The 25,909-nt window shown below is 35.8% G+C and overlaps 1 protein-coding gene across 1 annotated transcript in view; it reads right to left on the bottom strand.

Annotated features, from left to right (window-relative positions):
* Positions 1 to 25,909, bottom strand: part of LOC150107236 (uncharacterized) — a 49,740-nt gene that overhangs the window by 8,789 nt on the left and 15,042 nt on the right. Inside the window, exons 2-4 of the mRNA XM_090391744.1 lie at positions 8,501 to 9,101; positions 2,370 to 2,440; positions 845 to 1,053 (exon numbers count right to left, since the gene is read on the bottom strand). Coding sequence (XP_090247870.1) covers positions 845 to 1,053; positions 2,370 to 2,440; positions 8,501 to 9,089 — 869 coding nt within the window. The 5' untranslated portion in view covers positions 9,090 to 9,101. The remainder of the gene's footprint in view (positions 1 to 844; positions 1,054 to 2,369; positions 2,441 to 8,500; positions 9,102 to 25,909) is intronic.

Below are 25,909 nucleotides of genomic sequence, written 5' to 3'. Positions count from 1 at the left end.
TTAACAACAGCAGATATGACGTTTATGAGAAAAACTGCAAACTATACCCTATTTGATCACAAAAGAAACAAAGATATTATGAAACAATTAAACCAAGAACCAGTAATAGAAAAAATTAAAAAATATAAACATAAATGGATGGAACACGTTCAAAGAATGAAAACAGAAAGATTACCAAAACAAGCCTTAAAGTACAAGCCATTAGAAAAAAGAAAACCAGGACGTCCTCTTAAATGATTCAACGATGACTTCTAAGGCCGGAACAGGCCATGCTAGGCCTAAATCCTTGATACGTATGATGATGATGATGATGAAACAAATCTAACTCATATGTGAACCATAAAAATCTGCATTACTTTACGGCTTATGAAAATTCTGTGGGCGAGATCAGAAATAAATAAATACGATACAGAATTACATAAGTATATTAATGTTTAAGAAAATATTCCTTCTCGATAATTTATATATTAAATGACTACACCATAGTTAAAAGTAACCTGTCCCCACATAATCTGTAGCAGCAGTATTATTTACCATTATCATAACATTTTTCTGGGACACCATATTGTAGTAAACAATGGACACCAAAAGAAAAGATAAAAGGATTTTTATGTGAATCCCTATTGCCAAAATCCTCACGTTTAGCATAGTAAATGAGGCTAAGAATTAGTTTATTTCAAACCTACAGCAATGATTAACTTTCCAAAGTAAATATGGTACTAGTAACGGAAGTCCTGTAATGTAGACTTTTTTGAACAATACCCAGTGTAACTATGTCCTCACTTATGATGTAATAATTACTCTGAAATTGAAGTACCACTAGCATATTCACAAGAATACTTACATTAATAAAACAATAAGGACGAACATAACCAGTGAATAGCTCTGCCTCCAGCAATCAAGACTCTTCGTCTGTTTCTGATACCGTTTTGCCCCACACTTGTCACAACAGCAACGGCACACAAGCACAAATAATGCTGCGAAGAACATCACTATTACGAATATAAATCCAAACACGATGCAAACTGTTTGCCCTGTGTTGGCTTTTAGCACCTGTTGAATAAAATGTGAACGTTATTTTATGGAATATCTATTACTGCTATAATTGCATATAGTGCTGTCAATAATAATAATAATAATAATAATAATAATAATAATAATAATAATAATAATAATAATAATAATAATAATAATAATAATAATAATAATAATAATAACTAAACAGTTAAATGCATACCTGAAAATGTAGTCTTACAAATGAGACATATTCTCTAAATGAGACAAGACATATTCTCACTGATGAGACATATTCTCTAAACTTGAACCATATTCTGTTTAAGTTAATAAAGAAATTTGTATTTTTTTTTTATTATTATTAAACGTTTGTAATCGGCCTACATAAAACTTCGGAATTCAGCGGTTCTGATGGCATTTCATTTTTTTGGGGTTTTTTGTAAGATATCTGTAAAAACGCGCGTTAAAAATTCAAATTCTCATCGGGTGGTGGTAATTTGTTGTAATATACGGGAAAGAACATAATATCATTAGGAATTGTATGGATTCATCATTTGCTGTAATTTATGGTTGAGTTATGGAAAGTATGCTTATAATCATTGTACCGCTCGCTAATCCATCGTTTGTTGAAATGCCACTTCTAAATCAAGATCTTTAGATTCAATTTCGTAGATTTTGGATTACGTTAGACTGTGCGTGATAAACAGATTATTTCTTCTTTTTATTCAGAAATATTCTTTGGTGTTCTGTCCATTTAAAGAAAGTCCCTACATCACTGTTTTCTCAAAATTTCATTTTGAGGCATTCGTATCTACTGTTAATTATTCCTTTCTTCTTTCTTTCTTTCTTTCTTTTCTGGTTTCACACAATCGTTCGGGTTTTGGATATACTTATACCTGAGTTCGAGTCCGTATAGAATGCGAAGAACCTCCATGAGTCCATTCGAATGCACGTGAATTAGTCGGACTCATATGGAAGTTGGAAAATATTCTCTTGCAAACTCGGGTTTTCATCCAGAAAATAGACACGTCTGCAGTATGAGTATGCAATTAACAGGCTTTTAACAGAGAATACACGCAATAAACAGGAACGATACAAAAGTCGCATATCCATAGTTAATTCAAATATGATATCTAATAGTTAAAATCTAAACCTAATGTAAATAAAAATGAAAATGTAACTGAATAAAAAATTAACTGAAATGAAAGAAACAATACGGAATTCAGTTGATATCTTGAAAGTGACGAAAAAATGTATTTCTTTATTTAAAAAAAGTTTAAAATATTTATATCGAACGTTATGTGGAATTTCAGGTAGATAGCAGTCTAGTTTCATCATATTTAACAAACACTCACCTCAAAAACCACTTCTTTAACGTCACTTGCCTCAAACGTTTTGTTTCTGAAGATATATTTCAGTAGAATATCTGAAACAGGAATGCAACACTGAATTAAAATTAAAAAAAACGATTTTTATTAATATTGATTGTGATTTCATAGAAAGCATTAACAACTGGATAAATTATCGGGAAATTAGCACAAAACCAGTTGGCACATAATATATTGAAAGTTACAGAATTTGCATTTTGGAATGACGTAACGTAACAATCAATAAATTCGTCATTTTGCTAAGTGACAATTTTCTTTCGTAGTCGAACATCAGTTTGAAAATTTTAAATAAATCCTTTGAGATAAATGGAAAACACAGTTTTGTATTTCTCAGACATCATCGTTGTGTCGAAACTGATGAAGTCATTTGGAGTGAGTCTATAATGAGAGGTTCCGTACTAGTTAGGCACCCGTGGATTTATTTGGCTGTCAGTTGGATGTTGAAAACTGAAGCAACGTTAACATTTATATGGTTATGTGAATGTCCTACGAAAGGTTGTTAGCTATAGTAACGTTACTATTTGTACCTTGGTTGTGGTACGTGTTACATAATTCGGTCGGCTGTTCTGCAGACCAAAGATAAAATTTTTGAAGTTATTTCGGGTCTGTAATAAGGTGAATGCTGGTCCCACATCAGATGATGAAAGTCATCTCTCACCCAGTCACATTCAGTGAAGCATGCACATGTCTTCAGTGGATGCGAACCCACTGTCTGTTGGCATGGGAGTGGATAAGCTAACTTCTCTGCAAACTACCTGAGAACTTGTTAAAAAGAAAGAATAAATATTTCCGCAATAATGCTATATTTGAAAAAATACAGATGTTAAGATAATAATTTATTTAAGAAGTTTAAAGAAAATATTTAATTCATAGTAACATATGCAGTAGTTATTTTAAGATTAAATGCCAAGTAGCGAGTATGCCTACGTAGGAAACGAAAGCATACTTGTTTGCTGCTCAAATGGTAAAGCAACTATAGATATTACTCAACACCGTCGTTTCTTGATGAACGTCCATATTTCTGTATCAGCAATATTGTTGGGATGAAAAAATCTAGGTTCGAATCCGTCAAGCGCAAGGTAGAGTTTTCATCCCTCGATATAGGCAAACCCTCCATATTAAGAGATGCAAGTTTAGGGACATAATACGCTGGCTTCATCCTTGCTATAAGTTAACAGTGAAACTGATAGCTCAACTATACAGCGAGGAAACTAAAAATATCATAAAAGAAAAAAATAGACCCAAAAAAATAAAAATCGGAATCGCAAAAATGAAAAGTATTAATAAGGGAGGAATTTTAATTGAATCCAAAGAAAATAACTTGATATAGACGTGATACATAACGAAATCTTTAAGGAATGTAAAAACACGTTAGTAGCAAATCCCAGTAAGAAACATCTTCCAAGGCTAATTATATATGATATTCCCATTGAAGTTGATACGATGAACGCAATTGGCTCAATCCGCTTGTAGAACAAAGAACTCTTCAGTGACGATACAAAGATGACACAGGAATTCATTATGACAAATAAAAAAAAAATGAACAAGAGAAACTTGATTATAAAAGTCGATCCAACGGTGAGTACGAAATTGCTGAAAACCGGTGTTAAAATACTGTGGAAAATTTGCCATTGTGCAGACTACGTAAACGTTCTGAGATGCTTTAACTGCAGTAAATTCCACCATCATACACGACACTGCAGGAGAAAAACCACCTTTCCATTCTGCTTTAAAGAATATAACTTCAGCAGGTGCCCACGAAATAAGTCCGATATGAACTGCATAAATTGCCAAAATCACAACAAGCATGCCAAAACCAAAATGGACCAAAGACATGACATTAAGCAAAGACTGCCCAACATACAACTACTATAGACAGCTCAAAATTCAAAACATAGATTATGGAAAGCAATAATAAAGCTAGCAAGTACATCACTACTTCCCTTGCATACCTTCAAATAAATCTTCGAAGCTCTATAAGGGCTGTAAATAACTTAATAGAACTCATAAATAGAAAAAATATGGAAATATGCTGCTTTCCAGCTAATTACGAAATATATTCCAAAGGAGCAGAAAGAAACAGAGCTGCAATACTCGCGGTCAATCCTGAAGTCGAGGCAAATATTAATTCCTCAGCACAGCAAAGAGGACTCGGTATTTATCGATATTACATACAAAGGAATTAAATCTTTTGCTGCAAGTATGTACCTAAACTATCACACTGACATAAAGTACGAAAAAAATGGGCATAATCGTGGATTTTACCATCAACCACGGCCTACTTCTCGGAATAGATAGTTACGCCCATTCGGCTTTATGTTTTATCGAGAGCACAAACAATAGAGGTAAAATTTTGGAAGAGTTCTTAGCATCAAATTCCCCACACATATTAATGATGTGTGGGGAAATATTTTCAAATGATGACAGTAACACTCCATCATTTGAAAATATCATCTCATCTTCTTTATACCCTATTTTACCTTGCGGTGTCGAGGGTCCATTGATCATCGGACCTCAATCCGTTTACAAGATAAGGTGGGCAGCCCTATGTCCCGGTATATCCTATGGCCTGTAGTGTTAAGTTCTCAAAGCCAGTTTGCCTGCTTTGTGGGATGAAAAACCCCAGAATAAACTGAGGAAAAAACCCTGCTGTCCACGCCCAAGACTGGCTAACTTGACTATGGCTGAGGAAGATCCTTCAAGCTCCTCACGTCACCGACGGGAATCGAACCTAGGACACTCCTTCCCCAGGCATATGGTTGCGAAGCGCACTGCCGCTAGGCTAACCGCGCGGACTCTTGAAAATATCAGAGGAAGTAAATTCATTGATCTGACAGCAGAAAAAAAATAGCTATTTTACCCAAGGTTTCTGAATGGAGATGCGAAGAAGAGAAAAGTTGTTCTGATCATCGCATATTAAGTTTCATTATCAGTAACAAAAATTGAAACGGAATACACCACACAAACCATCGTATTAACATCAAGTACTTCATTAATAAAACCAATATAGAGATATTTGTAAAAGCATTAAAAATAGAATTTTCATGCCCCTATTCTCAGAACATCACTTTAATGTATCAGCGAACAACAGCTCTGCTTAGACAAGAACCTAACCGTCTGGACATCAGTACAATTGATATAATTTTGGACTTATATCAATACAGATATAAGTCCAAAATTACAAACCCGAAAACAGAATCATGGAAAAAAATCTGTATTGTTTCAACCGTATCGAATCATTGTAATTGTATATATAGACTTCCTTGCTTCTTCGCTTTCATCAGGTCTGAAAAAAATCCAGCGACCAAACACTCAGAACAACCAAGAAGCTAAACATCGATGGAGGAAAATCAGAACCTTTGTGGAACGACGAACCAACAGTCCTAAGAGAACGTGTTTGCGCGCTTAGACGACTATACCAAAGAACATACAATAACCGAGATTTAAGAGAGAGTAGAAGACAGAACTACTATAAAGCCAAATACAGATATAAGTCCAAAATTACAAACCCGAAAACAGAATCATGGAAACAAAACTGCATTGTTTCAACCGTATCGAATCATTGTAATTGCATATATAAATTAGCAGCAAGCAAGCAAGAATAGGACAACATCTATATTCTCAACTATCAATAAAAACAGACGACACCTAGACTAAAACTTAGCAGAAACTGCAGCTATTATGATAAACAAGTTTATTCCCGATGAAGAAATCCACAAAATTTACAGACAAGGAATACATCAGACATAAATATCTCTAATGACGACTTATTTACCACTAATGAAATCGAGTCAATATTAAGATCAATATATCCAAGAAAATGTCCTCGAGAGGACGGAATAACCAGGATATACTCCTAAGAGCGTTTGTCGAATTCCCCGAATCCATAACAATAGTTTACAACCAATTCCTAAAAAGAGGGGGATTTCCATTAGTATGGAAACGCTCTAAAATTATACCCACAATTAAACCAGGAAAAGAAACATCCGACGAAATTAGCTAATACAGACCAATCAGCCTCATAAACGTTGCTGTTAAGGAGCTAGAAAAAGTTCTGGTAAACCGAATTATACACTACGTCTACTCAACAAACCTATTAATTAGTACTCAATAATTAGACCTCAATCAAGCACAGTAGACGCAATTATGCAAGTATAAGAGTTTACAGAAGACAGTCTACAGCAAAGAAAGATGTACTACTGATCTCACTCGATGTACAAGGAGCTTTCGATGCTTGTCCTGACCAGACATAATCAATCAATCAATTTAGAGATTTAAAATGTCCAAAAAACTTATACTATCTTAGGAAAAAAATTATTTTAGAGACATAATAGCAACCATGACATTAAAAAACCACAGCTGTAAAGATAGAAGTCAAAAGAGGCTGACCGCAAGGCTCCTGCTGCTGACCAGGCTTCTGGAACTTCCAGCAGGACTAGCTATTAAGACTTCCTTTCACTAATTAAAAAAAAGTCATAGCTTTTGCCGATGATGCGATGATAATGATTTGGGGATGCGACTGCTTACAGTTAGCAGTAGCAGCCAACGAAGAACTCTTTAAAACTGCAGAGTGGGCACGCGAGAAGAAAGTTACCTTCAATAGCACGAAGTCACGTGCTTCACATCTCACGTAAAAAATCAAAACAACTTGTAACGGTCTTCCCAAACAGGGAAGTTCTCGAGTTAGCCAGTGAGCTAACATACACACATAGGAGTCACAGTAGATGAAAAATTTATCTTCAACAAGCGCATCTCATATGTTGCGAAGAAAGCTTGCAAATTGTAAACCTCCTAGCAAAGTCGGCAAGGATTAAGTGGGAATTAGGCCAATGATCGCTGAAAACAATATAATTTCTTATGCTGCACCTGCCTGGAAACATACACTAAAATCAAAGAAAAACCAACAAAAGCTAAACAGAGTTCAACGTCTTATAACCGTACATATAATTAAAGGATACAGGACAATATCTTTCGAGGCAGCTTGCCTAATTGAAGCTCTAACACCGATCTGCCTGAAAATACAAGAATTCTCTCTTATGCATAAAGTCACTTCCGGAAGATTATAACGAAAATTACATTGATCCAAATTGCTACGAACGTCTGCTTCACTACAGTGTATGGCCTCACCCAGCAAAGAGAACATACATTAAAGAGAAGGAAAGCTCTGAAAGTGACGAATTCCATATATATATATATATATATACACTGACAGAAAGAGGCCTAGACTTGTGCAAAGAAGAATGGAAAACATCGAAAAACGGATCAACAACAAAAGATTCTTTCCAAGCATCAGAGGCAGACTCGGACTAAAAAACCCACCCGATTCCTCCAGGTTTAACCACTCTACTAAGGGGACACAGATAACTAAGACACTACTTACACGTGTTCCATAACGTGGAATCGCCATCATGCATTTGTAGTCCACACCTTCAGCAGACTGTTGACCACATACTTTACGACTGTCAGCTATTTGACTCCATCGGATGCCCATAATACAACACGTCACTACTTCCGGAGACAAGCGACCAGTGTCAAAACAGAGACTTATCGAAAAGTATTACATAGAATTAATTAAATTTGCCAATAATATCAACTTCCTGTCGTTGTGTTGTAATATAAATTACTGATATTTTATGAATTATATAGTGTAAATATATATAAACATATAAATATGGATGTAAAGTTCGGAATATGTACATATAGATGTAAAAACATAAATGCAAGTATGAATATTGATACAAAATTGGAAATATAAATGTTAATGAGTACATAGTAGCTACATGTAATATATGCATTGAATGCAATGGAACATGTAGGAAAAAATTACCTCCTGGTAGGGTTACTTATGGGAGGCGTAATATTAAAAAAAGAATGCTTTGTATTTAAAGTTAAATTTAGATCTATTAAGACACATCTAAAGTGAAATTTGAATGTGTATTTTTAGCGGCTTTATTGTCTTGTTAGAAGCAAATTCACTATTTCCAACTGTTATAATAAAATGAAGAATAAAAGCCACTCCTTAACATTTCTTTTATTTGAACCAAGTCGACAAATGAAATCAATTGAATCGTCTCTTATTAACAGAATATAACACGTACCTGTAACTTTTCCTATGTCTGGTTTCATCGAGTTTATAAAGCCATTTGTCATTTCATACCATCCTCTTAAAGTTGCATCTGATAACCGCTCTAAATTAGATTCTGCAGGCGATTTAGTAGGATTGAAACCTGTAGTAACTTCTTCTTTAGCACTGGTATCTGTATTAACTTCTTCTGTAGCGCTGGTATCTGTATTCACTTCTTCTGTAACACTGGTCTCTGTATTAACTTCTTCTTCTGTAGCACTGGTCTCTGTATTAACTTCTTCTTCTGTAGCACTGGTCTCTGTATTAACTTCTTCTTCTGTAGCACTGGTCTCTGTATTAACTTCTTCTTCTGTAGCACTGGTCTCTGTATTAACTTCTTCTTCTGTAGCACTGGGATCTGTATTAACTTCTTCTTCTGTAGCACTGGGATCTGTAGTAACTTCTTCTTTAGGATTGGGATCTGTATTAACTCCATCTGTAGGAATGGGCTCCGTAATATCGTCTTCTTTAGAGTTAATATAGACACTTTGCGCTCTCACATGAAGGGAACTGAAGATCAGAATAAAGACTAGCACAAGTCCTCCAGCCGAAAGTGCACGCATCTTTTATTCCAACTAAAGAAAAATCAAGTAATCAGTTATATCGTATATCAAGTATTAAATGTGATATTTCTTGGTAATAACTATAATAAGTAACTATTGGAGGTTCGGGTTATTCATCTTTATTCTGGTTTTATAATTAGAAAATAGAAAATATTAAGATTGTGAATCAATGTGTTTTAATTCTCCCATATGTTAATTATTTCGAAGGAATTAAGGGTTTTTTGTGGTTGTTGCTGTTTGATTTTGTTCTCAATTACGCCCAATGCAAATAAGGCCAGAGTATACGTCTTAATACGGCCAGAGTATTGCACTTAATTATCTCTCTCTGTTGCGTATATTCAATGATTGCGGAGTGAAGTAAAAATGTATATTGTCCTTGGATTTTGGACACAGTCCAAAATCCATGCAAAAACTACATTTTTAGCAAGATATTAAAAACATTTTCACGTCGCAGCCAAATGCGGACATAATTCATTGCCAGCATAATAATAAATTATATTACACAAAATGTGTTAAATTTCATAAAGATTAAAGTGCAATACGTTTTACAAAGTTACAAATTTTCTACGGACGTAGTTAAGGAATTAATGCACTGCTCGTCTACGATGTAGTGTGGCATTGCAGTCCATAAAAATGAATTCTTTGCCTATACCCCACGTCATAGCACCAAGGTTCACTTGTCATTGTCCGCTTTTCCAGCACTTGTAGTTCGGTGCATCCATGAAACATTATGCTTCCCCACACCATGACCCCAGCACTGACGTATCTATCCCTTTTCAGAATATTCTCGCGCTGGTAAGCAGTACCAATTCATGCCAGACCAAGTGTCGTCTAGAATCGGAGCAGAGACTAAACGATTCTCATCTATAAAGAGTACAGTAGTCAATTGGTGACTTGTCCAATTTTTATGGACACTGAAATACGATGAGCTGTGGGCAAAGGGACACAAACTAGAGGCCTTCGGGCATATAGGCCTAATTGTCGCAGACGCCTTGCCACAGTTTGTCGAGATACCCGCGTACTTTTGTCAAAATGGAGCCAACCTGCAAGCTAACTGCCGTGCTGCGTCTATTAAGTTTGCTGTTAAAAGTTTGCAACTTTATTCCTTCACGAAAAGATCTTCCTTCCGACACAATTCGCTTAGTGCAGCCTTTTGACTTTGTAAGGATTTTTGTCACGAAGACTTGCGAATTCTCTTTAAACTGTGTACTGGTGGCGAGGAGGCGCGGCAGTCGTGACAACGAAAGCAGACGACGCTTGGGACTTCTATTAGCAAAGTCTCCGCTGAGTAGTATCCATTTTTAAAATGTGCCCGAAGTGAGAGAACAAGTACAACGTTAGTGTTTGAAAGCAAATATAATTTTCTAGTTAGATCATATACTACAGTATAATAGGTCATCAGCATTGCAAAAAGAGCTATGAATTAGTTTCAGCGAGCATTCATTCTGCGTAATGATCAAGACTTTCACCAGCTTTACCATTCATCACGAGTCCGAGTTTTACTGGCGCAGTCGATAGGACCTACAAGGTGAGAGCAATTCGTTATGTAAATGCATGCTCCCATGTTTTAAAGTTCTATTTTGATTATTTGGGTGAAAGTCTGTTTTAATACAAAACAAAAAAAAATGGCGTTCGGAGTTTGTTCCATCCTGGAACAGTAGTAGTTTTGATTTCTCGCCAGAGAAAGAATACATCAGTATTCAAATTTTGTTCCATCCTGGAACAGTAGTACAATAGTTTGGATAAAAGAAAAACACGTCAGTGTTCAAGCTATATTTTCGTCCCAGATAAATCAGAATAGTTTTTTTTTTTAATTTATTTTGTTCTGTTCTGCATTTACCGATTTGTCCTGTTTTGCATGTTTGTTCCATCTTGGAACAGTCAGTACTTGTGATTTCTCACTAGAGAAAGAACACGACAATGTTATCATAGTTCATTTTTCCATACTGTTTTGATAGTTCTGTTTCGAGATTTAAGTTATATAGTAGCGGTGTAAAATCGCTACTATATGTATAATATATATAAAATCGCTAATATATATATATATATATATATATATATATATATATATATATATAGTCACGAAGACTTGCGAAGACTATATATATATATATATATATATATATATATATATATATATATATATATATGTATATATATATACATATATATATATATATATATGTCACGAAGACTATATATATATATATATATATATATATATATATATTTGTGTATTTGAAAGTGTAGTAAATTGTGTAGTTGAAGTTTTTATCTGATAATATTGTAAGATTTATCTATACTGATAAAAAAAATCACCCTTAAAAAGGAATCAATTGCAATTTTTTTTTAAATGCCCAGAAAGAGATGTATATATTTGGCGATTATGGGACTCATAATTAAATTCAACATATACATCTCTTTTTGGGCATTTAAAAAAAATTGCAATTGATTCCTTTTTAAGGGTGATTTTTTTATCAGTAAAGAGAGTTATTGTTAAGCACCATGGCTTATTTAACCAAAGGTAGAAAGGAAGATTTACGTAAATTGGCTGAAGAATTGGGAGAGAAGCCAACTGTTGAAATGAAAGTGATAGATCTTAAAATGATTATTACGGGAAGTAAATTTTATGAAGAAGAATTTGTTAAAGGGATGTTGGAGACGATTATTAGTACCAGACTCGAGGAAGAACTGATGAAGAAAGAAGAATTAGAAGCTCAACGGCGGAAGGAAGAACTAGAAGCCCAATGCCAGAAAGATGAATTGGGAGCCCAACAGAAAAGAGAAGAAATGGAGTTCGAGTTAAAGAAACTGGAAATTGAAGCGCGTGTTCAACCAACCTCAACTCCAGTATCCAGTGACAATAAACCATATTGTCTTGAACTAATTAAGCTAATGCCTAGGTTTAGATTACAAGAGGATGACATTGTGATCCTATCCCTGTTTGAAAGACAAGCTAAGAGAACCAAAATAAATGTTAAAGACTGGATATCATGTCTCTTGACTTTGTTACCATTTGAGATTGTCCAATTAATTGGTAGAGTCAGAAGAAAATTGCGAAGATTATGAATATATTAAAGCAATTCTACTAAAGAGATTTAGACTGAATCCTGAAAGTTTCTGAAAAAAGTTTGTGATGCACCAAAAGGTTGCTGAAAAATCTTGGAGGGACTTCTGTTATGAAATAACTAATTATTTCGAAGAGTGGATTAGTGGCCTTGATATCAAGGATTTTGAAGGGTTAAAAGATCTAATTATTACGGATCAACTGAAGAAGAAAGTACCACATGAAGCAAGAGAACATCTCTTAGACGACTGGGCAAAATTCGTTTCTCCAACCAAGTTAGTTGACAGATTGGACGAATACGACAGTGTTCGTAGTACATCAAGGAAGCCCATTGGAGCTATTCCGAAGGACAAGGTTACTGAAAAGTTTAGACCTTATACTCCACCTGCTGAGCGAACATTCAAGAATAAGTTATTATCTCCCTCTCAAAGTCCACCGAGATGGTACCAGCAGCGGCGAAATGATGATTCATACAAGCCTCACTACAAACCAATTTGTTTTACTTGTAGAAGGGAAGGTCATATCGCCAAGTTTTGTATGAAAAATAGTCAATTAAAAGGTACTCCTGCTACAGCACACAGTAACCTAGTTCAAACGTCTACCACTGGGGATGACGATAAATCAGGTGTGTTGACTGCCAAAATTTCCATTCCAGTATCCAAATCAGCGGACATCGATCGAAACGTAGATGATTTGAAGGTCGTCAAAGTCAAATGTGGAAGTAGGGTTTTAAATGGAATAATAGATACGGGAGCACAAATATCGGTAGTGCGCGAAGATTTAGTGGCAGATACGCCCCATGATGGAGAAAGTAAAATAGAAATATCTTCTGCTTTCGGTGAAAATGAAATAACACCCTTAAGGATTTTTGAAATGAAAATTGATGATAATTTACATGGTAATGTTCCAGTCACCTGTGCCGTCTCAAGAAGACTGGTTACCGATCTGCTACTGAGCTCCTCTGCCTCTCTGCCTATGAAATGCTGGTCGAAAGCGTCGAGCTACATGAGAGTAGTCATCATTGGGAGACACCAGTTCTGAAATCAAAAGATTTAAGTGATAAACGGTCAGAAGATGATGAAGACGAAGATATGCCTTCGAAAATAACCAGTACAGCATTGGCAGTCAGTACGATATAGTCCCCACCAGGTGAAGAAAATGTGTGGATACCAGAAAAAACAAAATTCGAATTCGGCAAACTTCAAGAGGATGATGAGACGCTCCGAAGTGTTTTGAATGGGCAAAAAGGCAGAAAAATGCCTATGCGTTTGACAATGGGGTTCTGTTTCATAACGAACATATTTGTGGCGAGAATATTAGACAAGTAGTGCTACCGTGTGTGAAACGAGAAAATGTCTTAAAGATGGCACACGAAATCCCTCTTGCTGGCCATCTCGGCGAAAAGAAAACCCGTCAGCGAATCAAGTACTCATTCTTTTGGCCTACCATTAAACAAGATGTGAAAAAATATTGCGAAAGCTGCAAGGAATGTCAGATGAGAAGGACTGCTACATATAGAGGTAGAATTCCCATACGACCTATCGTCAGACCAGAAACTCCGTTTGAGGTATGGAGCGTAGATTGTGTCGGACCGTTAGAACCTCTATCGGGAAGAGGACATCGATTCATAATATGTGCTGTTGATTTATGCACTAGATGGGCCGAAGTCATATCTGTCAAGGAAATAAGTGCTAAAACTACATGTAATGTTCTGATGAGGATTTTTACTCAGACTGTATTTCCTAAAATGGTCTGTACCGACCAAGGTACGAATTTTACATCTAAACTCACTCAAGCTTTTGAAGATCTGCTAGGCATAGCTCCACGTTTTTCCACTCCAGGACACCCTGAGAGTATGGGCGCTGTTGAACGTTGGAACAGAACTTTAAAAGAGATGATGAATGAGAATATACAGGAACATGGAAGAAACTGGGATTTACATCTTCCCTATCTTCTATTCGCATACCGAGAAGTACCACATAGCACTACTGGGTTATCACCTTTCCAGTTGGTATATGGAAGATTACCTCCAGGCCCCTTATCTTTTTTAAAGGAAATTTGGACTGGTGGACGAGGCATCCCAACCACTGCCTCTCGCTCGATTGAAAATTATTTACAAGAGCTTCTTGAAAATCTAAGAAAAGCTCATGAAATTGCATCCGAGAATGCCAAAGGGTCTCAAGAACAATACTCCTCCAGATATAATCTTCGTTCCAAAGAAAAATCCTTCATTGTTGGTGAAAAGGTTTTAGTACTGTTACTTTCATCCTCTCACAAGCGTCTAAATACTTGGACAGGACCTGCTACCGTCGTCCAACTTACTAGACCACATTCTGCGAAGGTTGAGATGAAGGATGGAAGTATCAGGGAGCTCCACATAAATAAGCTTCGACCATATATATTAATCATGTCGGTCTAGTTTTCGAACTAGATGAAGATTTCGGAACACTCCACTATGCACCCGCTGACAAGATGAATAAATCAGTTGAGGATATTAGGAAACACCTTGAGGATATGAAAGCTCTCTTGACGGGAGAACAAAAACAAGAACTTTTTGATATCCTCCGGAAATATGCAGATGTTTTTAGTTCCAAACCTAGTCATGCCAAAGTTGACGGACACTCCATCAAAGTTACAGAGAACTGTTCCCCTAAGAGACTCAAACCCTATAGGGTGCCAATCACTCTACAAAAGGAAGTAGATCGACAAGTCAAAGAACTGTTAGATATGGGTCTCATTGAGCCAAGTGTCAGTGAATGGGCTCATCCCGTGGTTTGTGTGGCTAAGAAAAATGGAAGTCTCAGACTATGCATTGACTTTAGATTGCTAAATAGTTTTACTATTCCAGATGCTTATCCAATGAAAATAGCTAGAGATTTACTATTTGAGGTAGGACAAGCAAGATTTATCACTGTAGTTGACCTCACCAAGGGATATTGGCAAATACCTATGGAAAAGGAAGCAAAGCCCTTCACCGCATTCGTGACGCATTCTGGTCACTATCAATGGAACGTCTTACCGTTTGGAATGAAGAACGCTGGAAATACATTCCAGAAATCATTAGATAAAGCACTAGCTCCTCATAAGGCATACTGCCGATCTTATATCGACGATTGGCTATATTTTCTAAAACATGGTCTGAACATCTCACCCATATAGATGAAGTCTTCAAAACATTAAGTTTGGTGTTAAACCCACATTAAGGTGGGTTTAACAGTAAACCTAGAAAAATGCGAATTCGAGAAAAATCAAGTGAAGTTCCTAGGTCATTTGATTGGATCCGGTCAACATTCCCCAGATCCAGAGAAGGCCGAGGTTATAAAAGGTTTAGCGACACCAGCGACAAAGAAGGAAGTAAGAAGTCTACTTGGACTGGCTAGCTACTACCGTGACTACATACCACGATTCTCCCAAATTGTATTACCACTGACAAATCTGACTATGAAAAGTGTCCCAAACAATATTCCTTGGACTACTGATGCTGATGAAGCTTTTACGAAACTCAAAGAAGAGCTTATAAAAATGCCTTCTTTGCATACTCCAGATCTCGACAAGCCGTTCCAGTTGTATACGTATGCATCAGCAACAGCAATTGGCGTATGCTTAGCTCAAAACAACGAACAAGGGAAAGAATTGCCCATTGCTTTCTTCAGTAAGAAACTAAATTCCTGTCAAATGAAACGGTCAACCATTGAAACGGAAGCTTTTTGCGTCTTGGAAGCGTTGAAAAAGTTTGACACATGGGTATTTGGTGCTGAAATACAGGTAATTTCAGATCATAACCCTCTGACCTATCTAACTAAAAGTGTCCCTCATGGTGCCAAGTTGTCCCGATGGGCTTTAGCCATACAACGTTATAATATGACCGTTACATATAGAAAGGGTAGTCGTCATGGTAACGCCGATGCCCTTTCCAGATTAAAAACTGATATAACTAATTAATGTTATTGGCTTGTTTCTTAATAATGATTATATATTTTCTTGATGTTTAGTTAATGATGATTATATATATATATATATATATTGTTTTGTTTGTTTGTGGGAGCTGCATCGCACCATAAAGCTCTCACCTCATTTCTTGTATTTTAGAGCCAATTACTCGCCTGAGTTTTCTTTTAGATGCAACATCGACACTCCTGTGACGGATGTGCTTCCCCCAAACGGAGTTGTAAGGATTTTTGTCACGAAGACTTGCGAATTCTCTTTAAACTGTGTACTGGTGGCGAGGAGGCGCGGCAGTCGTGACAACGAAAGCAGACGACGCTTGGGACTTCTATTAGCAAAGTTTCCGCTGAGTGGTATCCATTTTTAAAATGTGCCCGAAGTAGAGAACAAGTACAACGTTAGTGTTTGAAAGCAAATATAATTTTCTAGTTAGATCATATACTACAGTATAATAGGTCATCGGCATTGCAAAAAGAGCTATGAATTAGTTTCAGCGAGCATTCATTCTGCGTAATGATCAAGACTTTCACCAGCTTTACCATTTATCACGAGTCTGAGTTTTACTGACTTTTATCCTGTTGAGTGCTTGCACGTGTTTCCTTTGCGCACGAATCGAAAATGTGAATCTGTATACGCTTTCTACCCGAAATCGTCAGTTGTGCATATTGCCACAAGCTGATTCGTCTGAATTTGCAGTTTGTGTGTGTGTGTGTGTGTGTGTGTGTGTGTGTGTGTGTGTGTGTGTGTGTGTGTGTGTGTGTGTGTGTGTGTGTGTGTGTGTGTGTGTGTGTGTGTGTGTGTGTGTGTGTGTGTGTGTGTGTGTGTGTGTGTGTGTGTGTGTGTGTGTGTGTGTGTGTGTGTGTTGTTCTCAAAGTTTGTGAACAAACATCTACAAAGTAATGGACAAAAATATGGACACACTGAGCTATCGGGTCGTGTTATCGGTAATTGCAATGAAGCGTCTACGATGCACCAAACAAAAATGCACTTGATATGCAAATATATTCTCGACGTTCTTAGGGGCGTGTGTATAATGGCAAACGGAGGCCTGTCACCGCTTATTGCATGGAATACAGAGAGGACTTCGGTGACTTTGAAAAGGGCGTGATTGTTGGAGCCAGACTGGCAGATACGTCTGTTGCTAGGACAACTGAAATTGAGCATTCTGGTTCAGGAACAGTCTCTAAGGTCATGGCTGTTGACAGGATAAACATCATCAGCAAAATGTAATAGTGCACGAAAGCGCTTACTGCAAGAGAGGGATGTTTGAGCATTAGTGCGCTGTAATCACGAAAAAAAGAGGGATACTACTGAGTAGTTGTGTGAACAATTCAGACCTGTCGTCCTTTGATCACACACGTCGTCGCATGCAATGGTGCAAAGATCACAAGCAGTGGACTACACAATCGAGAGATGTGGTGTGGTCCGAAGAATCCACGTTCTCGTTTTTTGGTGCAAAACGATGAATACGCGTGTGGCGTCAGCAGAAGGAAGCTCACCAGCGAGAGTGCTTGTTTCCAACTTTTTTCCAGCTGAAAGGTTTTCGTGGTTTATGATGGTCTTATGGTATGGTGTGGGTCCACTTGTTGTATTTGAAGGCAACGTGGATTCTGCACGTTATCTTTCAATCATGAGTGATCATCTTCATCCGGTATCGACACACTTTTCTCCAGCTCAGCCATTTCAACAATATAATGTTCCTTCATCGAGCAAATGTGGACACCAGTGGTTTTTGCGGAACATGACGTTGAGGTGTCCTGTTTGTCATGACCACCACAATGAATCGCCAGGTGTAGTAAATCCTATGGAACATTTATGAAGCATTTTGGAGCGAGCACCGTTGCCCACTTCCAAAGTCAAAAGGCGAATTGATTCAGTTTCTATCGGGCGAGAGGTGTAAAATTCTTCCTGTTGAGTTCCTCCTGACGGAGTCTCTTCTACGAATAATCCAGGCTGTACTAGACGCCCACAACAGACCAACGCCTTAATAATCGAAACGTGGCAATGTCTATTAACATTTTGTGTCATTACCTGTAGTCAGCTGTTGTGAAATCATTCCTTCTTTATTTGACTCTTTTAGCTTAGTTATCAGTCAAAACATCATTTGGATCACTGAAATTGCCAAGTACAAACGTTACTTTCAAAATGATATAAACGGTCAGATACGAGATACGAGATACGAGATACGAGAATTCTAAACTTCCCACCATTTTGAAATCAACACTAAGTCATTTTATGGTTTAGTCAGTTACTAAGCTTACAATTGATCCAACTGAGGCGATATCTCAATAAACATTTATACTTCTTTTAGGTGCAGAAAGCAAGCATTACCAGAAAAAGAAAGGCCAAAAACGAGGATGAAAATTATTTGTGAGAAGTACAAAGAAGTTTACGGAAAAATGAAATACTTTCAAAAACAGGCTTTGAGGTGTTCTATAAAAATGAACAGAAGATTTCAATCAGTCTATTAAAGAAATAAATAACAGCATTCTTATTACCAGTTTGGTTTACGATCTAATCTCTGAAACCATTCCAAAAACTAAACGCTTTAAAACGGAAACAGCCTGAATGTGTCAAGCAAGAGGATGTGAATGTGCAATACATGTGATTATCAGAAACTATATCCAAATGCCTGATCCGCCATTTTTTAGTAAAAGAGGTGGCTAAAGAAGAAGGGATGCACAGCTACATAAAACTGAAGTGTTAATAATCCATGATATAAGTTTTGTAATATTCCCTGCATCGCCTATCTTACCAGAATGTTTCTTTGGGGAACATCAACAGCACGCCAAATCTCCAGACGAATGCAGTGATGCACGATGCATTTTAAATCCATCAGAACATACTCATCCTCACAGCTGTGACTAACAGTTTTAATTTTATAAGCTGTATTTAAGAGAGAAAAAGGATATTCGTCCTATTATTGGAAAGATTCGGTGGTCGAATTTCGACACGGAAGTGTCATTTTAATTACACAAAAGTTAGATATCTCACGTAGAAATATTTAAAGGATATGCTCCACCAAAACGGAGAAGAAAACACGGTAATATTTTAATACAAATCCTGCCTACGAAAGGTGGGAAATTTATAACACATTCTAATATCATGAGTGAGACGAGTCATATAATCTTCGAATTCTATTCTTGAGAACAGACATGGAAAGTTTCAAAAAGCAGATGAAACGCAGGCCTTTCTCAAGCCTCTTCAGGAATTCAATAAAGAGTCTGGTAATCTTACATCGGGTAATGAAAATCATCGATACCCCCAAAAGACATTGACAAACATCCAATGATATAGTGGGATTAAAGCACACGAATTGTAGACTGGAAAATGCACAAATTACCAATTACTCACCCAGAATAGTAGACCGACAGAAATGATATACGGGCCTTCGTTATTTCCCCAAAATTGCAACTACCGGTTTATTATGCTCTACAACCAACTGTATAAGAGGAAGAATAAAAATAAAAAGCTCTTCGTTACGTAGTGTTTGCCTGCCTTTGTTGCAAAATTAAAACATACAACAAGTTAAACTGTTTTTATAATGTCATTTAAAACTATCTCTCGTTATGAAAGTTACTAACTCATATTCGAGATACATTAAAATTAAAGTGCTATTTCAACAGGTTCCTCATGTTTTAGCTGATATTATAGTGAAATGAAAAGGGCCTAAATTTATGAGTTTCAGGAACAGCAACAAAAAAAATACTTACATAATCAAAATAAATAAGTTTTGCTTATGATTACACGTGGCTCAAAAAAATTATTTACAAGGTGAAGCCTTATAATTGTAAGCCATCCAGAATTTATGGAGTCTGAGAAATTTACGGATTTGATGCCATTCTCTTTTTGTCCAACGCTTGTTGGAATGGAGTTGATAGAACAGCATTACTTGCAAACTTGCTTCTTCATAAAATTCTATTCGTTTGTATTTAAAATTTTTCCTTTATAAAATACACATACATATTCATGTAAAATACACAAAGCCAAGGTTATCACTTAATGACTCAGAGCTAAACTATCTTTGTTACATATTTTTAGCCATGGATAACAATGTATAACCGTTACAAATTATATAAAATAGTGGATTCCTTTATTGCCTCTCCCCATGATACACAAGAACAAAATAAAACTATTCATATTCCCTCAATCCGGGTACATCTGAAAATAGAACATGTTTTTATTTATTTATTTATTTTTATTTTTAACATGATCCACACAAGAACGTTTATAAAGCTATGTAACATTTAAGTACAGTGGGTTTGTTAAGGATTTTTTATTATTTGCTATTTGTTTTACTTTGGGTTATTTTTTTTTTATTATTTTTCATAAGCGCTAAATAAATATAGCATACGCTGCTGTGTTGTATCAGGTCTTAAAAGACCTGATACAACACAACAGCTATATATGTTTTTATTTCAACATACGAGGGCGCAACAATAGGTTATTTATTCTTTCGTTTAGTCCAGTGGTCTCCAAACTTTTCGCCGTGAGGGCCACATTGAGTACTTCAGCACTGTTGAGTGGGCCGTAGTAAAAAAAAACTCTAGAACTAGATATATGAGTTTTATTGAAAGCAGATAAAAACTGATTACAGAGTATGTGAGATTAAATTATCAAATATTAATGACAACGAACACTATCAGCAAATTCTCATATTTTTATCATAAATTATAATAAAACCATTAATGTGAATGATGTAACTGTGTTTGTTTTTAAAATCTTATTAAACTCAGGTTCAAATTTTGAAGTGCTAATTACAAGTAGCGATTTAAAATGTTCATCAGATAAATTTGCTTGTATTTTGACTTGATATATTTCATTTGGGAAAATGCAAAGATACGTTGTCCCAAAAAAAAAGATAAATTTACAAGCAAATTTCTTTAAATTTGGGAACTGCTCAGAGTTCAAAAATTTATAAAAATCGATCACGTTTCCTAGCTTATATTATCTTTAATATGTTCAATATCATATTAAAAACGAAGATATTAGGAAAGAACTTGGCATTGTCAGCATCCAGGAATGCGTTAGCAGAGCTAATCTCAGGTAGTATGGTCACTTAAATAGAATGAGAGAGGAAAGATTAGCAAAACAAGTGTTCTTTGCCAGGTTGGCAGGAAAACGACCCAGAGGAAGACCAAGATATAGGTGGATTGATACGGTACAAAGTGCCTTAGACGATAGAAATATAAGATCTGATAATGTTGGAGTCTTGAAAAGTAACAGACTGATTTGGAGGAAAATTGTAGATAGGAAGTTAGTAATAATGTAATTTTTTCATGTAGTACTATCATATCCTGTACACCCCTTGAGGGTACATGGCAGGAATTTGATGATGATGATGATGATGATGATGATGATGATGATGATGATGATGAATATGTTCATTTGCCTGAAGTTCAATAATTTCCATTTGAAGTTGATTTGGGACATCAATAACAACACAGTCAAACAGATTTTGAAATAATCTTATTTCCCTAGCATTGGCGTCCATATCAGCAAATCGCATCTGAAATTGTTGTGTAAGATCTGAAATAACTAAATTTGCGAACGAGAAAGGAAATTCAGTTTCACCCTTTTTTATGCAATTCTGCACAGTATGGCATATGAGAAAAGTTACAATTTTTCAGCTGGCCTTCCAGAAGGATCAACTTTGCTCTGAATGCCTTGATATGAGATAATAAATTACAAACTGTTATTTTCACCCTGCAACTTTAAATTCAAATTGTTCATGTGATTCATTAGATCTGCAAAAAATGCCAATTTCCAAACCCACTCGGTATCTGATAAAAGTGGTTGGTAACGGTTTTTCTTGGTAAGAAATATCTCAATTTCATTCCTGAGATGAAAGAACCTTTTTAAATTAAGCCAGAAAACTGCAGTATAATATGTCAAGTCAACATACTCAGAACCACATTCCTCGAGAAAACACCTAAACTGGCGATGATTAAGTGCATGAGAGCTAGAAATAACAGGTTTCAAGACACGGCTCATATACGTATTTTCGACAAAGTGATTGTTGGTGGATAACACAGTGAAGAAACATTCGTTTTGATATTTCTGCATCTTCACAAGCTTTTGTGATTTGCCCAACCAACCCCATTTTTATACCAGACATGTTTTTTCCTCCATCAACTGTCAAGCACTGCAGACGATTCCAGTCCAAATTATATTCTGTGTTAGTGTTTTTTGAATTTCTTTGAAGATATCTTCTCCTGCTGTAGTACCATGCATGCTGCGAAGTGACGCTAATTCCTGTATGACATTAAGTTCATCGTCAATGCCACGTAAAAATACTACTAGTTGCGAGGTATTACAAACATCAGTTGGTTCATCCAGCGTGATTCAAAATATATTCGGGAATATATTTTTAACACAATTTTAATTAATGCATTTGAAATCTATCAACATCCCGTTTTTTTTTTTTTTGAGGATTCTTATTGAAAAATTAGTCCAATTGACGAGCCCGATAAAATCATATCGCGGGCGACATCTGACCCGTGGGCCGTAGTTTGGAGGCCCCTGGTTTAGTCCCTTATGTATCCTGAGAAATTGTCGTACTCTGTAGATGTTGGTTTTAATACACAAACCCACACTTGAAATTAAGTTACAGAAAAACTGATTTATTAAAATTGACCAGAATATTTTTAAAATATTAGTTGTTTTTTTTTATCTGATCTTGAATTATCACATTACCTCAAATACAGTAGACAGAAACTTTACTAAATATTAGAATATAAACTTTCTTAGAATAAGACCATGTTCTTACTGTCAGAATTCAATGAATCTGAGAGATAAAAAATAATAAATAGATTCTATGAGTTGACTTACTTATTGCTCTTGTTTTTGCACAGTAGTCCAGAAAGGTATGGGTACTAAGCAACAAAGAAATTATAGGTGGCGGATACATAGATACGTGGGAATTTATCTCTCTCTCTCTACAGATAGTCTTTATCAAAATTTTGATAAATGATTAATACTGTTCAAAAAAAGGACTGATAATCATGCTATTTTTCGATCTTAGATTATGATCACGTGTCCAAAATGCATGTTTATATATTATAATTTACGAAATCTACCCTAATTCCAGATCAGATTTCTGTTTGGGAAAGATGAGCGATGAGTGTATTATATCAGTTGTATTGTAGAAATAACCACATAAAAATAAAGTAAAATAAAATAAAATAAATTTGTGTTGTAATCAGTTTGTTGAATAACACTATACAAACCTATTCAACATAGTAGTGCCATCTGAAACGTCTATTTTTATTTCTATAGAGATCAAATTGCAGTCAAGCATTCTGGTCACTCACTAATAATATTTGAGACAACTCTTCTCATTCTTGTCTCCATCATTCACTTCCGATGGTGATATTGTAGCATCATCCAAAAACAAAACTGACCTACTGTCACGATGTCTTCTTGCAACTACTTCACGGATTGCCAAAGCAAAGCACCATCTGCAAGTTTACTAAGAATTGTTCATTGCATTCCTTCTCTAGTCGACAGACTAGGGAGGAGTAAAAGAAGTTATTCAAGCTTCTTCCGATTTAGGAAATAAATTAGAAGAATCTTGGAGCTCAGACATCAATAAGGTCATCTGATAATGATGGTATCGCTCCTATTGTGATAAGAGCTTGTGTCCCATAATTAATACCTCTCCTGTCCCTCCTTTTCAGTTTTTTATACTGGAATGGTAGCTACCCTAATAGCTTCGAAACAAGACTATGTTCAACCCATTCTAAAAAACAAAAAGTGATAAAACTCAACCAGCAAACTATCGTTCAGTCGCTGTTACTTGACTTCATCTGTTTCTCTCAAATGAAGACTGTCACGAACAATTAACTTTCCCATCTGGAGGCCATCCAGCTGATCAATGAACATTCATACGCAACTTTTGATCGATAGCCACTCTCCTAGCCGTCACTACCCACCCCTCAATCCAAGAAAATATTGAAAATATTTGGATAACTTCATTTGGTGGAACATCACATTTTAAAGGCATTCTATTGGATATTGTACACGGTCTTGATCAGCAAACTCTCATCTTATTGTCTACTTCTCTTTGACAGCAATTAGACCAACTGGTATTTCATCTTTCACAAAATTGCTAAAAATATTTCCATGCACACTGTTTCAGAATTATTATTATTATTATTATTATTATTATTATTATTACGTGACACCTCCAGGGAGTCCAAAGACTCATCGAGAGGAGGGTACCTACTCTACAACTCTCTGTCTACATCACTCAATCCACCAACTACAACGAACTGCAACTATATCAACGCCATCTACCGCCCACCACCACAATTGCCATCTTTAATTCCCTCGTTGTGTACAAACAGCAGTAGTTTATTCTTTCTGTATACCTATTTGATCATCACCACAACATATTGCTACATGAGGGAATGATGAAAAACCTTCTGCTGCCGGTGTGAAGAGGAAATTATCAACATCAGATAGAAACTTTTATGGAGTCAACAGTAACTTATTGAATGAAATTAAACTGTCTTGCTAGTGACCTGAATTTATTTAAAGAACTGTTAAAGTATTTTGTCCTCGTATTCATCAATGCCTTTATAATCTTGAAGAGAGAAAAAAATCAGTTTTTATAAATGAAAACAAACTCCTGATTTAATTTTTTGTGTCAAAAATTGATTTGTTATTACTCTCATCCAGGGGGATTTTTTGAAAATATATTCAAATTAATAGAACTACTACACACTTTTGAAATGTATCTACTAAACGAAAGAAAACAGACATTTGGTTTTATATCACATTTCTCAAAACAATCGTTTAATTATTAAAATTTCAATTGCTTTTATAAAACAGATACAATAAAAATATCTGAAGTTATATTTTGGGAAATTACAGTATGTGTTCCGTAAGCAGAAGAGATAAGACGCCTATCAGAACAAGTGCTCCTTGTTTTTATCAATTGAATGGGTGACGTTTGCAGTCATGAGTGTAGATAAAAGATTAACAAGTGTTTTTAGATAAAACAAGAGGAAGACAAATGTCTACCATATTGTTCTTTCAAGTGTACACTCTAAAGGAGAGAAGGCGAAAAATACTTTTCGAAAAAGTACTTTACTAACAGAAATGTATGTCCTCTTCTGGAAATGAGGAAACATTCTAGTGAAACACGACAGATGTGGGAACGATATTCTGAGCTTGAACAGATTTATAGAGACTGAGGAGGCTATCGATGTTATATATTTGTTTCAGAAAAGAATATTTAGAGTGCTCAGTCCATAAAGATATCCAAATCCAAGCTCAGTAAAATCTGCGAAGTTAGATGTGGATTTTGTTTATGATATTATAGTAATCTAATTCACGACGTGTTGTTCAACTCGTAGTGTATTATTTTACTAGCGTAGATGGGCAGAAATTCAAGAGAGAGAGAGAGAGAGAGAGAGAGAGAGAGAGATGACTGTTCCAAGAGACATCACTGGAAAGAATGAAGGAAGAGGAAAAGTTTATTGAATGAAGAGAATAATTAATATAAGGTCATTTTTACAGGTAAAATAATGCATAGAGCTAAAGATAATAGGTAATTTCTTGGGTGCAGAAGAGGCAACATTTGTAATTGTTATCAGGTAATCCCAAGAAAGATTTTTTTCCTTTCCAAAAAATAAGACCGAACTGATTTTACTATCACATTGAAATTATTAAGTTTATTAGCATAACACTTTAGGAGATCATAATTTAGGGTTGTTAAAAATTATGAGTTTTGCTTTCTGAAGAGCAAGGTCTGTCATACGAGAAAAAGTGTGTACTGTTATTACAAATCTATTTAACCGGT

The sequence above is a fragment of the Typopeltis vanoorti genome, chromosome 4, assembly GCF_054136105.1.
Source record: "Typopeltis vanoorti isolate ZY-2024b chromosome 4, IOZ_Tvanoo_1.0, whole genome shotgun sequence".
Taxonomy (NCBI): Eukaryota; Metazoa; Arthropoda; class Arachnida; order Uropygi; family Thelyphonidae; genus Typopeltis; species Typopeltis vanoorti.
The sequence above is the reverse complement of the archived record's forward strand: the minus strand, read 5'-3'. Positions and strand labels throughout refer to the sequence as shown.